Source organism: Brachyistius frenatus, unplaced genomic scaffold, assembly GCF_029030835.1.
Source record: "Brachyistius frenatus isolate BFR_SWC_R1_liver_20210118 unplaced genomic scaffold, ASM2903083v1 Contig_202, whole genome shotgun sequence".
Classification (NCBI taxonomy): Eukaryota; Metazoa; Chordata; class Actinopteri; family Embiotocidae; genus Brachyistius; species Brachyistius frenatus.
In genome coordinates this window covers 151321-168934 of record NW_027210801.1, presented here as the reverse complement: position 1 = coordinate 168934, position 17614 = coordinate 151321, and the positions used below count along the sequence as shown (strand labels likewise).

Here is a 17614-nt window from a genome sequence, read left to right as displayed (position 1 = left end):
GTGATGAGGCACACAGGGCAGGTGGAGGTGGAGGAGGATCCTTTGGTTTGGTTACATTGCCCAACTCTGTGGTTCTGGGATTAGCACTTACTTGCCTCGGCTTTGATGAAGGGTAAATTTCGGTAGTCAAATAAATTCCACTACCTGTGAGTGAAAGAGAGATTAGTGTGTTGAAAATCTTGCGCTCTCGTGCTTCACCCTTCAAATGAAGATCTTGCAATAGACTGTCATTGCGTTCCAAATGGCACACTGGCAAACTAACACTCACTGTTTGGAGTAAATAAGTGTGTTTTCACTGACAAGCATGTAAGCATATTCTGCACTGCAAGTACCTGGATGGTATCCTCAAAGGGGTCTAAAAATGAAGTGTGAAACGTTGGACACTGAAGTATGGCGACTGAGGAAGCTGCAGTTGTTGAGGAACAAAGAACAAAAGTCTTTATTTTTCACTAAGTACCAATATACTGCTGTTGGATAGAAGCTCATGGTATGTTTATTGTATATGTTAAACAGAGGACATGAAAATACATTAATTTCAGAGTAAAATAACTAAAGGCAGCAGATATGTTGGCAAGCGATGCTTTCAAATGCTTTGGTTATTTCTGTTAAAATGCAGTGCAATTTGAAACAATTCTACCCTATTGAAATTCAAGTACTGCAGAAGTAACTATTTGTTAGCACTAACATGTAATAGTACTATATGTGAGTGTAATAAGAGAAGTACGTCAGTTGAAACACAGCCTGTGTCTCCATGACTTCTAGCACCGATGGTTGTGCTCTTTTGGGCAGGAACATAGGTATGTAACCCTTTCAGGCCACTCAGCCCGCTACAAGGACTTCACCGATAGAGCATGCATTAAGAGCTGACATAAAGGCTGCGGCCCGATGAGCGGCCATTATAAAGGCGCAGTGGGATTCCTACTTTTAGGCGGAAAACACTTCACTCTGAAGGAGAAAGGTTAATGTTGGAGCAGTTTTTGTCATCATCAGTTGACATATCAAGGTACAGCTTGAACTTAGTGCAGACCATGACACCGCATGGCCCTTCCCAACATTAAGCTGCCACCTCAATGCAAAATAGAATAGAAAAACACTACTATCTCATGATAAGATTGAGACAAAGGTTTTATTGTTACAGCCATTTATGACCCCCAGTGAGAACAAGCATTCCTAAGCGAGACTCCCTACAGGGTGAAAGAGGGTTTATCTTATCACAGGAACTCAGTGAGATTTCATCTTTAATTAAAATAATTATAATGAATTCATTATAAAGATTATACGCAGGAATTAATACACACACACAACTGAAATTATCATTAAGGACAGGACTCAAAAACACAACCGTTGTGGAGTTCTGTTTCTCTCCTCTGGTTTCTGTAGCTGAGAGACTCACCAGATAAAACAGACTGTAAAGCTTTGGATAAATATTTCAGTGACACGTATCTCTTTACTGTGTGACCACATTGCCATCCAGAGGACACTGGTATTACATATCATTACTTACAATGTTGTTCAGGTAATTTAATAATCCTTATGTAATTCCCATTCATGTATCTCCTTATTTCATTTATTCAATATAATAGATTTTTTTTCTAATCAATTCCTATAATTCTTTAATCATGTATTTTAATTGATTTAAAAGTAAGGGCTAATTATTAGTTTGGGGACATAAATGAGTCATGAAGTCCTGTTTGTTGGTTAACCTGTGTTCTTCTGTTATATCCATTCATATTGATATTAATATCAATTAATATATGTTCAGCTTTTGATATATATTTTTGGTGGTGGAAGAAGACTAAGCAATATTTGTGTGTATTTGTTTGCGCAGAAAAAAACCGTGTTTGAAGTGAGCCTGTTCTGCATGTTCAGTTCAATATAATCTGTATTTTCACTATCAATGAGTATACTTGGTAAGCATGTAATGTATTTAGAGTACAGCCTGTGCTTTTTAGTTTTATTGTATATAATTGGTTGTTTGAGTCATGTAACTTAGCTGTGTGGTGTTGCTGTGGGGACATGATTGGGGGGCACAGCCGTTTTTGTTAGAGCGAATAGGAGAGTGGGGGAGCATCTAGTGAAACTTTGAGGAAAGCAAGTGAGAAGTAAAAGCTGATACATGTATTGCATTTTTTTCTCTTAGTGTAAGCTAAGCTGTAGTTTGATAAGACTGCAGACCAGTAAATGCTGTGTGTGGACTGTGAGTGGCAGTGCACATTGACTCAATAGTTAATGTCATGGAGCTAGCCTTCCGAGCTAGCTGGCTGAGCTAGTGAAAAGGGACTTGTTGAACTGCTCAGAAAGCACTCCAGGTAACCACTGTGAGTACTAAAATAAAACCCCCAAAAATGGAGTCAATTGTTCTGGACACCACATTCCATACAATCAAGCAGGATGACAAAACGTTTTTCTTTTCTTTTTTATCTTCCTTTTGTTGGTTGCTGGCTTTGTGAGTGTGTGTGGTCTCACTAACTAGGTTATTAAGTGTCAGTTAATGGTATTTTAAGGGTCCATTTGGTATTACTGAGTTGAAAAAACTATAGTGCAGGTGGTGGTGTTGATTCACTGAACATCTGGTGTGCCGTGTGCACATTTAAACATCGGATCCCGAAGCCGTTCCAACAATTTATTTTGGTTCAGCATTAGCAGAAGGAGGGCTGGATGGACTATTGGATGAATAGATGATTTTTTTTATTTTTTTATAATGAATGCATCCACAAACTCAGTGTTTCCATCCTGTTTAAGTTAACAAAACATAGGGGTAGAGCCTCTCTTTGTTCTTGTGTTTGGAGGGAAAGAGGCTCTGCAGGCCAAGGGGACGGGTTCCATTGTTTCCTGGGAGTGCCCATGAAATTGACACACAGGATGTGGTATTAGTCTGACTCTTACACTTGTGACTTGTGATGAGTTTTGCTTTAGAAGAAAGCTGCCATTGGAGCCATGAGAAACAAAAACTGGGGAGGAAATAATTATTTACTCACATTCTAAACCAAATAGGGAAATTTTGTCCATGAACTCAGGGCGCTACCTATAGAAAGAGTATATGTGACATTTTTACAATCTTTATCAACAGCCAAGTAAATGTAAGACTATATCTGAAGTTCCATTATATCTGACAGTTTGCACTCCTTTTTTTCTTGTGCTCTACTTTGACAATTTCTTTTGAAGGTATTGCATCATCTGCCCAGCGCCAATTCCTCCAAACTTACCTCACTAACTCAGAGTTAATGAGTTATTCCACCATCAACTTGGAAGCACAACATCTGCCAGTTGTTTAGTGTGCACATGAAAAAAACTTTCTTTATGCCAATCATGTAAGATTCAAAGGTATCCACTTCCAGGCAACAGCACAACACCTTGGGGAGAGATACAGCAAAGACAGTCTTCAGGGAAGACTTTAATTGGTCAATATCTTATGAACCAAATAAGATATCAACAAGCTTTATAAACTTTTAATCAGCTTTGTTCAATGGTGATCTCCAGAAAATGTGATAGCAATGGGACCTACGGTTTAGGAGGAATTATCAAAATGTGTTTTTCAGAAAATTCGAAATGGCGGAAAATGTATCATGGCAGAGCTCTATGGTTTAAAAGGCTTTTCTGTAGAGCACATTAAGCTTGACCTGTGTGTCAAATTTCAAGTCAATCCAACTCATGGTGTGAGGGGCATGGCCTTACAAAAACTGTATTATTATGCCTTAAAATTAGTCCCATCTGGTGGATTTGGGTAATTTTGGGAAATAATCATTTAAATTTTCGCAAAGTGTAGTATCATATAAATATCAGTGTATTTGTACACTGTTTTTGTAGGACACAATTTGTAATTTGTCAAATTAAGTTCATGCTTTTATTTTGTGGGCAGCATTCCTTACTTCCACATGCGATCTTTTCAGCTTCACAGTTTCCCTTCTCCAAGGCAACCAACCTGTATACAAAGGAACCCAATACTGTATACAGAGTAGACAGACAGACAGACAGACAGATAGATAGATAACAGCTCCACCTCAACAACAGGTATGTATAAACCTACATCTATGTGTAAAGTCTTTGTATTTGTAATGTATGTTTTATACACTAGTATAAAGGAAAATGCACTGACTGGTCAGTTTATTAGTTTATATTTTTATTTAGCTCTGGTAAATCATAAGGCCAAAGTTAGTGGTGGTATTGCCTAGAACTGCTTTGTACTTAAGGGTGTTACATTGTTGCCTTTATGGTTAAAGAACATTTTTCAAGGTTCAACCAATGCAAATTGGACTTAAACACAGCAGTGTGTTACATCACAGTAAGTAAACATAGTCTCACGTCTTAATCTACTTTAAATGACATTAAACCTTATCTTAAGAATAAACACACAGTTTTACAATAGTGCTTTTCAAAGGTGTTAAATAAGTGTGTGTGTGTGTGTGTGTGTGTGTGTGTGTGTGTGTGTGTGTGTGTGTGTGTGTGTGTGTGTGTGTGTGTGTGTGTGTGTGTGTGTGTGTGTGTGTGTGTCCAGTGTGTAAATATGCCATTGGGTGAGGGGAAGAGTGATATGGAGCGTCTGGGTGTCTTTAAGGAGATGAGCTACATCTCTATAGGAGACAAGTACACACCAGCCACCTGCCGTAAGCATCTATTTTTCTTGCATATCTACCAAATTACTTCCCAATAAAAGCCTACGAGGGTGTGATAAAGAAGGCCAGAGAATGCTCCTGCCACATGTGAACTTTTTGCAGCACTGTTTACGGGGACGGAGCAGGAGGATTCATCCATTGACATGACCAGAGTTTGCACATCCAATTCTGTGTCAAAATTGGGAAATCAGCAACACTGACCCCTGAAATGCTTCAAAAAACACTACGACAATAGAGAAAAAAGCTGGGCGAGGTGTTTTGAGGGAAATTTGCATTTAAAGAGGGGCAGAACATCACTGTCCAAGACCGAAAAAGGCACATTAGGGGCCTCATGTATAAACAGTGTGTAGGATACATAATAAAAGCATAAAAGCCTAAAATGGTGTATTTTAATTTTTTTTTTATATATTTAGAAATCTGTGCATGTGCACATCTGCACACAATGTTCCCTTTAGAAATCACTGTCCATGTGGAAATGTGTGTACATAGTTCAGCCTCATATTGCACCCTCAACACACCTACATTCAACCATAAATGGTCAACGAAAGTACCTTATGACTGTTAATGCATATAAAATAAGTCATGCAGCTCAGTGGTTCCTTGGTGAAGTGTGGCAGCAACAGTGACAAAAACCTGGAAAAGGGATCTCCTTCTGACATAGAATATGACCTTGCAGATGAGGTGGAGGATATAAAGCACATATTTCTTTGGTTGCCACAGCAGGGGGGTCCCAAACAAAAGAAACTGCAGCAAGTGGCAATGTATTGCTGCTGCAGTGACAACAGGGCCACTGGAGTGTTTCTTTTGGCTGCACTCTGTGTGTCTGACAGCACAGTCATGTTTACTGCAATGTTTTTACACAAAAAAAAAACATAAAGCTATACACACAATATTATAAGATAATAAAAACTGACACTTTGCTTGGCAATTATTTAAGGCTATTGGATGTTATCTTTGATTTGTACAATAGATTATGATAATTAGAATAGGACTCAATATTGAAAGGTAAACCAGTCTTCCCTCAAACTGGTGTAGGGTGGGTGGGGGCAGTGGGGTTGGGGATGAGTGGCTAATTAAAAAATATTGAGCAGAATAAGATTTTAAATTAGATTTGCTTATATAATTTTCAATTGAAAGTTGCTTATGTAATAGTTATGGCTTAGCAGCATTAATTACATTGCTGGTTTGAATGTTATGTTGATGACAAAGTAGATATATGTAACTATATATATATATATAACACATCTATATATTGATCTGGGTCCATGCGCCTCACCTCCTGTGCGTCATGGATGTATGTGCGCCTCAGCAATACAGCCCTTTATGTGCGTTAACATTTCTATGGAAACTGCAGTTTTCCCTGACGTGTGAGGGAGAACATTCATTGCAAACAACCTGAACAGTGGCATGATGATGGGCACACACAGATGTTGATCAAGCTACAAAATTTTAAACACTTACTTTGGAGAATTATAGCTTCTTCCTGCTCTGTGCACATCATGGCACTGTGCACCTTTCACATGTAACAGGAGAAGGCTCTGAACTTTCTGATCCAGCCTTGTATGATACCTTGTATGTCGTTTATCTTTAATTGAAAATGGGATATAAGCTCTCGACAAAACAAAAAATGTACTTACATTTGAATAGTGGCCATTACTATGGAGTCCCATTTTAAGAAGAGGGAACATTTAAAGGTTATGGGTTAAATTACTGGAAAGCAAAATTACAAACACGAAACTAAACACAATTATTTTATTCATAGAAAATGTATGTATGTGCATATAAGTTCAAGTTTATTTGTCATATAGATTTAAAGTACAGATGCAGTAGAAACTAACTTTGAGGTGGATGGGCTGTGCTCTAATGCTCTGACCAATAACATAAAATAATGAGCCAAAATGTTATGACCACTCAGATGAAGTGAATAAAATTGACAATCTTGTAATAATGGCACATGTCAAGGTCTGGTTAAGTTAAGAGTTGGTTCTCGTAATCAATGTGTTGGATGTGGGAAAAATACTTTTACAAAAATGTTTTATTGGACTTATTAATGATCAGTGAAACACATGCATCCCTCTCCAGACATCAATGTCAAAAATATAAGCAGGTTGCATGTACATTTTGTCTACATTTTAAATCCAGGTCCATTCAACGAGTCTGCGTATCGTAGCCGCCAGATGCAGATGGGTGTCGCTAAACAACGATGTGCTCTGCAGAGCGGCTTTTTCAACAAGTCCTTCGAACGAGTTTTTGAACGAGAGGCACTGAGTGATCCGTTAAAACTTGCCAGACAGAACCGCATCCAGCAGGACAAGAGGAACCTGGGCAAGGCCTTCCTGCCCTGTAATGGGATCAAGAAGCCGTAAGACAATACAACCAAATAAAATGATTAGGAATGTGAAAGTATTTAGGAACCAAAACTCTATTATCATTATTCTCATTTACAATTTTTTTTAAAAAGGAATAGTTTGTTCTGGCCAAAAAAAACCAACATAATTTTGTGTCTAATGAGTGGAATAATAGATGTTTGAAATTTAAGCTTTGAGTTTGGGATTCAGTACAAAAACTTACTTTGTCTATCCTCTAAGCTCTTAAACCAAAAGGATGTGTCTATAGATAAGCACAAATATAAACATCTGTCTTTTTGGTTGCTTCTGTCTGTCTTCAGCTCTGGATCAGGGAGTTACTTCGGGACTTTGTCAGGACCCATTGAAGCCATGAGCCCACTGTCAATTGCCCAGAAAACTCATCGCTCACATGGACACAACATTGTCACTTCACCCCCCAAGAAAGGCAGTGGTTACAGGTTTATGGCAAGCAAAAATGGTTCAAAATTGCTCAACAAGCATATTTGCTACTTTTTTCCCCTCAAGACTTAAGGTAGGTAGGTAGGTAGGTATATACTTTATTAATCCCCGAGGGGAATTTTTTTTTTTTAATACAATTTTAGGGTGTTTTTTCCACTTGGTCACTTTCAGCCCCGAAAACTAACTCAGATGGAGAGTTTGGTGTGCTTTCCAGTCCCTGGTACGGTTCACTTATCCTGTGTATTGTGAACACAAAGTGACCCAGGCTCGCTTTGCCTCTCCGTAAATTGAGAGGTGTTCTTAATATTTTCTCCTGCTTTGGGTTGACAAAATATTTGGAACACCTTTCAGTATGTGCAGTTCAGCTGCAACACAGAAAAATAAAAAAAAATAACAGTTATGAATCAAATATGGCAACACCTCTTAAATAGCTTAGTTTAAAGAGGACCGGGTGAAAACACCCTGAGAATTAAAAAAAAAAATTGTTAGCAAAATAATTCCATGTGTTGAATTGCCAACCTATGATTTAGGACAGTTTCTAGTTACTCAGTGAACATAAATCAATAATAAACTTTCAGGGAAGGTAAATGTGTGTTAAAATGTAAAACAAAATCCATCATGGTGCCATGGTCCCAGTGAAAACAAGGATCAGTAACCATGTGCATTATATAATTAATCCAATTTACCTGCATGATTGTGATCACGAGAAGGATTTGTTGTAGTATTTGCTCATTTTGAAGGTACTGTAGCTTATTCATTCAATTGAAAAGTTTTATTAATGCAGCTTAAGTAACCGATGTGTTTTCTCATGCAGCTACCCGAATGTAACCCTGTCCAAAATGGAGCTGTATGCCTCAGACCCATATGACAGAGCCAATGAAGTACTGAAGGTAACATTTAAGCTGATTTTAGCTTAGGTCTTTTTTTTACATAAAGTTTTGAACTATTCAATTCAATTCAATTCAACTTTATTTATGTAGCGCCAAATCACAACATAGGTTAATTCATGGCACTTAACACATTAAAGTTCTTGCAGCAAGACGTTATAATATTATACAGAGAAACCCAACAATTCAACAATTCCCACATAAGCTAGGAGGGAAAAGCTAAAACTATAATGAAGTAAAAATCTAGATTATATATTACTTTAGTTAGTGGGTGAAAAGATGTTTTAGTTGCCATTTATTCATCAGCTTCCACACCACTCATGTAAAATCAGGTTGATTAGTGATTGTGAAGAATGTAAATAATGTTAATAATCATCATCTGACTGCTGAGTGAGATATCAGAGCATTTGAAATATTTTACTACAGAAACATCAAGCTAAAGTACTGCTGCAACACACCAGTTACAGTTAACTTAGAAGGTAATTTTGTAGAATAGATCATCTATTTTATCAAGGCATCATTTGACCAGAAAAGTGTCAATTAATGCTTCCAACATTGATAAATGTACAGTGGTGTGAAAAAGTGTTTGCTCCCTTTCTTATTTTTTTGCATGTTTGTCACATTTATCATCTCATTTAAGTGTGACAAACATGCAAACAAAAATAAGAAATGAACCAAGAATAAGATCATCAAACAAATTTAAATATTAGTCAAAGATAACACAAGTAAACACAAAATGCAGTTTTTAAATGAATATTTTTATTATTCAGGGAGAAAAAACATCCAAACCCACATGGCCCTGTGTGAAAAAGTGTTTGCCCCGTAAACCTAATAACTGGTTGGGCCACCCTTAGCAGCAACAACTGCAATCAAGCGTTTGTGATAACTTGCAATGAGTCTTTTCCAGCTGTGGAGGAATGTTGGCCGACTCATCTTTACAGAGTTGTTGTAATTCAGCCACATTGGAGGGTTTTCCAGCACCAACCTCCTTTTTAAGGTCATGCCACAGCATCTCAATAGGATTCAGATCAGGACTTTGACTAGGCCACTCCAAAGTCTTCATTTTGTTTTTCTTCATCCATTCAGAGGTGGACTTGCTGGTGTGTTTTGGATCATTGTCCTGCTGCAGAACCCAAGTTGGCTTCAGCTTGAGGTCACAAACAGATGGCCGGACATTCTCCTTCAGGATGTTTTGGTAGACGGTAGAATTCATGGTTCCATTTATCACAGCAAGTCTTCCAGGTCCTGAAGCAGCAAAACAGCCCCAGACCATCACACTACCACCACCACATTTTACTGTTGCTATGATGTTCTTTTTCTGAAATGCCGTGTTACTTTTACACCAGATGTAATGGGACACACCTTCCAAAAAGTTAAACTTTTGTCTCGTCAGTCCACAGAGTATTTTCCCAAAAGTCTTGGGGACATCAAGATGTTTTCTAGCAAAAATGAGACGAGCCTTAATGTTCTTTTTGCTCAGCGGTGGTTTTGGTCTTGGAACTCTGCCATGCAGCCATTTTTGCCCAGTCTCTTTCTTATGGTGGAGTCATGAACACTGACCTGAACTGAGGCAAGTGAGGCCTGCAGTTCTTTGGATGTTGTCGTGGGGTCTTTTGTGACCTCTCGGATGAGTCGTCGCTGTTCTTTTGGGGTAATTTTGGTCGGCCGGCCACTCCTGGGGAGGTTCACCACTGTTCCATGTTTTCTCCATTTGTGGATAATGGTTCTCACTGTGGTTCTCTGGAGTCCCAAAGCTTTAGAAATGGCTTTATAACCTTTTCCAGACTGATAGATCTCAATTACTTTCTTTCTCATTTGTTCCTGAATTTCTTTGGATCTCTGCATGATGTCTAGCTTTTGAGGATCTTTTGGTCTACTTCACTTTGTCAGGCAGGTCCTATTTAAGTGATTTCTTGATTGAGAACAGGTGTGGCTAGAGAAATTGAACTCAGGTGTGATAAACCACAGTTAAGTTATGTTTTAACAGGAGGGGGCAAACACTTTTTCACACAGGGCCATGTGGGTTTGGATTTTTTTTTCTCCCTTAATAATAAAAACTTTCATTTAAAAACTGCATTTTGTGTTAACTTGTGTTATCTTTGACTAATATTTAAATTTTTTTGATGATCTGAAACATTTAAGTGTGACAGACATGCAAAAAAATAAGAAATCAGGAGGGGGCAAACACTTTTTCACACTTTTTTACACTTTTTTGTATGTGTGTGCGAGTACACACATTGATATACTAAGTGCTAATTTCCAAAACAGTTGGCTTGCTGTGTAAAATGCAAATAAATACAGCATGTAATGATATAGAAATCATGATTTGCAAATTATCACCCATAAAACGTGTGGGTTTATATGCTTATGAATACGTATTTAATGCAAAATAGAACATAGATAATATCAAATGTTAATACTGAGAAATGTTATTGTTTTTTGGAAAATATATGCTCATTTTGAATTTGATGTCAGCAACACATTTAACAAAAAAATGGGACAGGGGCATGTTTACCACTGTTTTGCATCACTTCTTCTTTAAACAACACTGTAAACTTTTGGGAACTGAGGAGACCAGTTACTGGAGTTTCTGAAGGGAAATGTGTCTCATTCTTGCCTCATATAGGATTTCAGCTGCTCAACAGTTAAGGTTCTCTTTTGTCTTATTTATTGATTCATGATGCGCGAGTGTTTTCAATGGGTGACCATTTTGGACTGTAGGCAGGCCGGTTTAGAACTTGGATTCTTCTTGCTACAGAGTCATGCTGCTGTAATATGTGCAGAATACAGTTAAGCATTGTTTTCCTGAAATAAGCAAAGCCTTCCCTGAAAAAAAAAACACCTGTCTTGCATGTCTTGCTCCGAAACGTATATTATTCAGGAATAATGGTTCCTTCCCATGTGTGCAAGCTTCCATGCTGTGTGCACTAATGCACTATCATACTATCACGGATGCTGGCTTTTTAGTTCTGTGCTGAAAACAAACTGGATGGTCCCTCTCCTCTTTAGCCCGGAGGATGCAGTGTCCATGAGCTCCAAAAAGAATTTCACATTTGGATTTGTTACACCATAGGACAATGTTTCTTCTTTGCGTTATAGAGTGTTAACCTTCATTTGTATATGCAGCGATGAAATGTGTGAACAGAAAATAGTTTTGGGAAGTGTTCTACCGAAGTGTGTCTGTTTTTAACACCTGCCTGACGGCCTGAAGATCATGTCCAATACTGATTTTCAGCCTTGTCCCTTGCATATGAATATTCCTCCAGGATTCTTAGAATATTTTAATGATTTTATGTACCCTAGATGATCAAATCCCCAAATGTTTTGCAATTTTACATTGAAGAGCAATATTCTTAGATTGTTGCACAATTTGTCTGTCTTTCATAGAGTGGCGAACTGATCCCCATCTTCACTGCTGAGAGACTCTGCCTTTCTCTGTGATGCTCTTTTTATATCCAATCATATTACTGACCTGTTACCACTTAAAATCATTTATTGTGATACTTTCCGCAAGGTGTTTTTTTAACACTACTCAACATTTCCAGTCTTTTGCTGCCCCTGTATCAACTTTTTAGAAATGTGTTGCTGGCATCAATGAGCAGATATTTTTCATAGAACAATATCATTTTGCAGATTCAATATTTGATTTGGTCTTTGTTCTATTTTCAATTCAGTATGGGTTTACATGATTTGCAAAGCGACTTTGGGGCCCTATTGCTATATCACCCGACCTATTTCTTTGCCCCCATCCTAATTACTTTGGCCATTAGAGGGAACCGTCATTTGAATATCAACATATGTGAGACAGCTGCAGTCTTGACAGCAAGTGGCCAAAAAAACTTAAACATTAGAGCTCAGTCAATATTGAAATATAACTACATAAACATGTGGGGTTTATTTTGTGTGTGCATGTTGTTCTGCTGACCCCAAGTGGCCAAAATAATTACTTTAATGCATCTTAAAGTCCAATACGAGAATAGTAGTTTGAATTGGTTACTTTCTTTGAAAAATGATTTTACAGATAATTGTTTTGTCAAATAAAGTGAAACTCAACTGGGAATTTGTTTACAACCAGATTACAGTAAAGAACTTGACTAGCACAATATCTTACCAGAATGGAGGATAGCTAAAACAAAACAAAAAAAGACCAATTAAATGTGAGACTGAATTTTGGGGGTTTTAGTGTTCATTAAGCTTGTAAAAACAGGCACTACAACAAATTACTTTTAAATTAAATTATTTTTACTAAAAAAAAACGTAATTAACATGTAATTTAACATTAAATGTATAATTTTTAATGTGTTTGTATTTGTTTGTGTTACAGAAGGAGGCAGCAATCAATCGTTCCAAGCTAAGAGATGGCCCCTTCAAGTTCAACCTTCACCCCAGAAATTATTTCCAAGGAAATCCATATTACAGTGACAAACCACTCAAACTAGCACAGAAGCCCCTCCCACCTGAACAGAAATTCTCTCAAGTTCCCTTCAAGCCATCGTCTCCCAGCAAATGGGTGACTCTCCCGATATGCTCAGCTTCATCAGCATTAAAAGAAATATATGATGTCTAGTATGATTCTTTTTGTTTGTTGTATTTATTTATTGGTTTCTTTTTTGTGTTTATGTGAATTTTTCTTGTTTTAGATTGGAGGAATGAAAGCTGGCACATTTGACACTTATCCCTCACATTCTACGGATCCGTATGTCATCCGTCGGTCCAAACAGGCCAATCAAGAGCAAGTTTTCCATCCCGCCGCTGGTCCTAAGAGCACACCTGTCAAGAGTATCATCGCGCTCAATGTTAACAGGTTTGAGCCCTCTCCCTGTTATGTATCTCCATTTTCATATGGACTTTTACACAAACCATGCACTGGAAGTCATCATGACTTCTTCTCCTTTTTTTTTTACAAGCAGTCTCCAATTCAAAGAAGGTGGTAAATATGTTGGAAGTTGAGAATTTGAAATAGTCGAGGACAAGGGCACAGCTAAAGCTTCCTTCTAAATGTTTTAATTGATCTTTTGGGGGCTTGTAGCAAACAGTTGTTTATTTACATATCCATCAGGCGTAGAGCAACATTTGAATTTATAATGAGTAATATTTGTGAGCATTTGATGTACTTAGGCCAATATTCACTCTTAGCTCAGTTTTGGTTCGTACCGACACCTAAAAAAAATGTCTGTTTGTAGATGCTCCATGATGTACAGCAGTACGTCTCTAAATGTTTCTGTGGGCTGTTTGGTGATGGATAGGTAGTGTCTGTTAATGACAGAAGTTAACCCTCAAATACTTAGGTTGTTTTTCTGACACTATTACATATCTAAGGTCACCAGCAACCTGGGACTTTTATAGGGCAGATGAAGCTATACATTCAAATGAGAGTGCTTTTCAAAGCTTAGTAGCTGATTAACAATAACAAAGTATTATGCTTAACTTGCTCTGATTCTGGAAAAAACTTAAGAACTTGCAGAGCATCCATCACCTTTTGTAAATCGTTGCAACTCGAGCAACATTTTCTGGAAGTCGTCACATTTGTGAGATAGTCTAGCTTCCCAAGTTAGAAATTTGACCCAAAAAATACTTGTGGGTTTATACGAGCAGGGTTAAGGCAGCTGACGCATCAGTACAAACTTCTCTTGGGACGCTAATTGCACATAAAATATAAGCTGAGCAAGCCTTATAATTTTTATGCTACGATTCTGCTTTTATGTGATCTGATTAATTAGTGGCACAAAAATAAATGCTTCATCATCTTCATGTGCAAAATTGTTGTAATTTTTAAAGAAAATGCTGCTCGTAACTAAACCTGTAAGCAGCTGTGGCCCATCATGTTACTGTGACAATAAGCCAAACGGATGCATAGCCTACAGCTCAGTAAAAAAGTAGAAATTGCCTTGTTCATTGGAAACTCTTACAATTTCTAGCCATAGAAATAAACAGAATTACAACTGCCACTAGGACAAATAGTTTGCAGGAATACCAGAGAGCTGAAGAGTTTATGCAAAAAAAAAAAGAATGAATTACACAGGAAAGCAATAGCTCTACTAAGTAAATACTTACTCAGTAGAGTTATTGTTATTTTTTTAATTGCATTTGTTATTTCGGGATCACTGGAACGTGCGCATTTGCAATTTCACCAAGGGCCTAAACCTTGAGTGGAGATGCTTCCCCTTGCTCCATCTGTACTCACTATGTTTAGTTCATGCGCAACAGTAAGCGTGTAAGAATTTTTTGATTGCACCTTATATGACCCTGGATTGGCTAAAAGTGAACCAATATTTATTTTGTAAAGTTGCTGCCAGGAAAGACCAAAACAATGACCTAAAAGCATTTAAAATGTTCTGTAGAGCTGAGGGGAAACTGCACACTTGTTGATCCTTATTCTTTGGATTCATCACTCCAAGTGTGATCTTTCACATATTACATGCAGTCTGATCTCTTGTTTATATAGAAATATACAGCATGTCAGTTTAACAGTCTCTGAAAACAAGAAAGGGCACTATAACTTAGATTTGGGAAATTAAATTCACCTAATCTATGATTCCATTGTATTTTTCTTAATTTTGAAGTTTTGGTATTTAGATTGTAATATTATTATGCATTCCAGCTGAACCTTATCCATATAAATAAGGTATAGCTCTTTGAACTCTGTTTCAACATTTGAAAAAAAGGACAAAATCTGTGCAATAAAGTTACATTTCCTTTTTGTTTCATCATCAAATTCTCTTGTTTCTTGTTATTTCAGGAGTGTGCACTCTTCAAGTATCCATCAACCCCAGCTGTAAACCTTTGACTACATTACCTGCACCACACCAACAGTGACTGACTTTTTTTTTTTACCTGCTATGGACTGCAGTTATAATGCTTTTAAAATATGTATATTCCAACATGACAACGATGCAGCTTTTAGCAATACCACGTGGCTTAATATGTGAACTGTTGCTTCTTATGTTAACCATGTTTCATTTTGTGCTCATTGGGTATATTTGTAATGTCGTTGGAGTGGCACTGAAAGTAATAGGCTTAAAGAAAGGGGGAAATGATTACTTTTTCCATTCTGATGTTTTTTAATGAGGCTTTGTTAAAAGGAAAAATACAATGAATTATTAGGGCCACATTTAGACAAAAAAAAAAATAGAGAAGGAAGATTTTGTTTTACTTGGCATTTTGACAATAAAGTGGAAATGTTGAAAAAAAAAGTATAATTAAAATATTGACAATAAAGTCAACATTTTGAGAATGAAGTTGATATTATATTTTGAGAAGAAAATGTTGAAAAGTAAAAGAAGCATGTGGCCACGCTCGCCTCAGCTCCACACCTTCAGGATAAAACAACTTGACCAATTGTCCCATTGTGTCTTGTGATACAACATATCCTCTTTGTATTGTGCATAACTGTAGCCATTGATACCCTTGCATCTGTCCATTTCCAGCTATTTTGGTCTGCACAAATGTGCCAATTTCCTCCAAGTTTGTATGGTTTCTCCTTCTAAACAGACAACATTTTCGGCACAATCTCTTCAAAGTCTTAATAATTATTACCAAACTGTGTTGATGTGGTAAAGGAGACATAATTCCCTTGTTACTTAAACAGATTCTGAAGTACAATTGCATGAGTTCGTCAACATCAGCTTGTGGAATCATATACATGAAGCAAGAAGTTTGATTTATTCTCAAAAGTTTTTTCTCAACATTTCCACTTTATTCTTGAAAGCAAAATAATTTTTTTTTAAAAAGCACAAGTGTCATTTTTCAAACCCTGCACTGAGTTGCAATTTTCATGGATCAACTTGAACCTAGCGGTGCCGAGATGGGCAGAACAGCACAAGAGGGGGTGTCGGGAAGGATTTGCTGTTTGATTTTGGTTTCAATTTTAAATTCAAAAAAACATTTCATCTTCTCATCTGGTTTAGGCCACGGAGTGTGACACTACAAGGCTAGAGCAATTTAAGCATGGCAGTTTAGGTCATTTAAATAATGATTTGAAAGTAATTTAGACATGTTCAGAGCTCCCGATGCAGTTTATTTATTAGCACCACAACATCAGTGATGTTTGGAGCACATTGCGCTTCATCAGTGTTATACACAAATTAATTGCATTGGGAGCTTTACGTGTGTGCAATTTACTAATATTCACTCCTTAACATTGTTTATACAAGGGGGACATATTAGTTTCCTCTTCCCAATCCAATTTAACATCATCAGCCCATGGAGGGTGACTCGTTGTACCAAAAATTAGGTGATTTCAAGATTGATCCTCCAAGACAAATACAGTATGTCAGTTTCCTCCTGTGTAAAGTTTGCATGGCGGTGCTGGTCTGCTCCATCATAAACCATTAGAAATGGACAATAGGCTGTGCCTCAGCATTTTTTTAAAGGGAACAAGAGGAGCTGATTTGTTTGTCTATGATTGAAATTGGCTTGCACATCTTCCAAACATCTATCACTCCTACTTTATTACTGCATCGAGAGTTGCGTCGGCACTTGTGTTTACCAGTATATTATGCTTTTGCTAAAAATTTAATCAAGTGGAGTAAACAATGATCAAAGTGGGTATGTAAATAATTACAGTATGGATTTTTAATACATTTTAAATAGGAGGCTTCTCAGTTCTTAATATTTCCCCTCCTCCTTTTAAAGGTCAAATGGTAGATAGAGATAATAGTTAACAAACAATTTTAAATGGTAGAAGAAGAATTTATCAGTACAGGCATTTTAATAATAATAATAATGCGCACTTGCACCTGTGCTTGCACTTTGCTGTGTCCAGGCGAACATAAATAGGGCCTATCCGGTGCTGTATGGGAATGTCCAATCGCTGATAGCGAAGAGTATAAATGTAGTTTGCTCCTGAGAGATAGGTTAACTCAAATGGGTGCAATCTTACTCTTGCTAAATATTACAACAACCAAAATAATGTGAGGTAATAATATTAAAACACTGCATCTGCACAGACCACACCATTGGGAAATTGAATATTTGGCTTATTAAAAAATAACAACACGAAAAGGCTCGTAAAACCCAGGGAATTGAGAGGCAATGTTGTATCATTGCAAGGAGAAAGGCTTGGATACAGTATTTGGCTTAGGAGAACAGGTGTGGTCTTTATTTCCCAATTTATGGAACTTCATAAGTTTCACAGGTTTTGCAGCTGATTTTCAACAAAGTATCACAAGTGCCATTAGTTAGCAATGTCATCTGAATTTTGTATTACATCATAATGAAAGTATACATAATGTGTTCCCAAATATGTGGTAGACAAAAACAAGCTGTTGTGTTTGGGAAGTAAACTCCAGTCACTCTGTCAAGCCAC

The 17614-nt window shown here is 37.2% G+C and overlaps 1 protein-coding gene across 2 annotated transcripts; it reads left to right on the top strand.

The window, feature by feature from the left end:
- The first annotated feature begins 3839 nt into the window (after positions 1–3839).
- Positions 3840–16023, top strand: cfap96 (cilia and flagella associated protein 96). Of its 2 annotated transcripts, XM_069718919.1 has the most exons (8): positions 3840–4011; positions 4496–4604; positions 6756–6975; positions 7282–7419; positions 8235–8310; positions 12632–12817; positions 12948–13111; positions 15047–16023. In XM_069718919.1, the coding sequence occupies exons 2-8, from the start codon at positions 4505–4507 to the stop codon at positions 15084–15086; spliced, it is 924 nt and encodes a 307-aa protein (XP_069575020.1). In that variant the 5' UTR covers positions 3840–4011; positions 4496–4504; the 3' UTR covers positions 15087–16023. The 2 variants fall into 2 exon arrangements, with proteins under 2 accessions (XP_069575020.1, XP_069575021.1); XM_069718920.1 differs by lacking the exon at positions 3840–4011 and having other exon boundaries at positions 4391–4604.
- The last annotated feature ends 1591 nt before the right edge of the window (positions 16024–17614 follow it).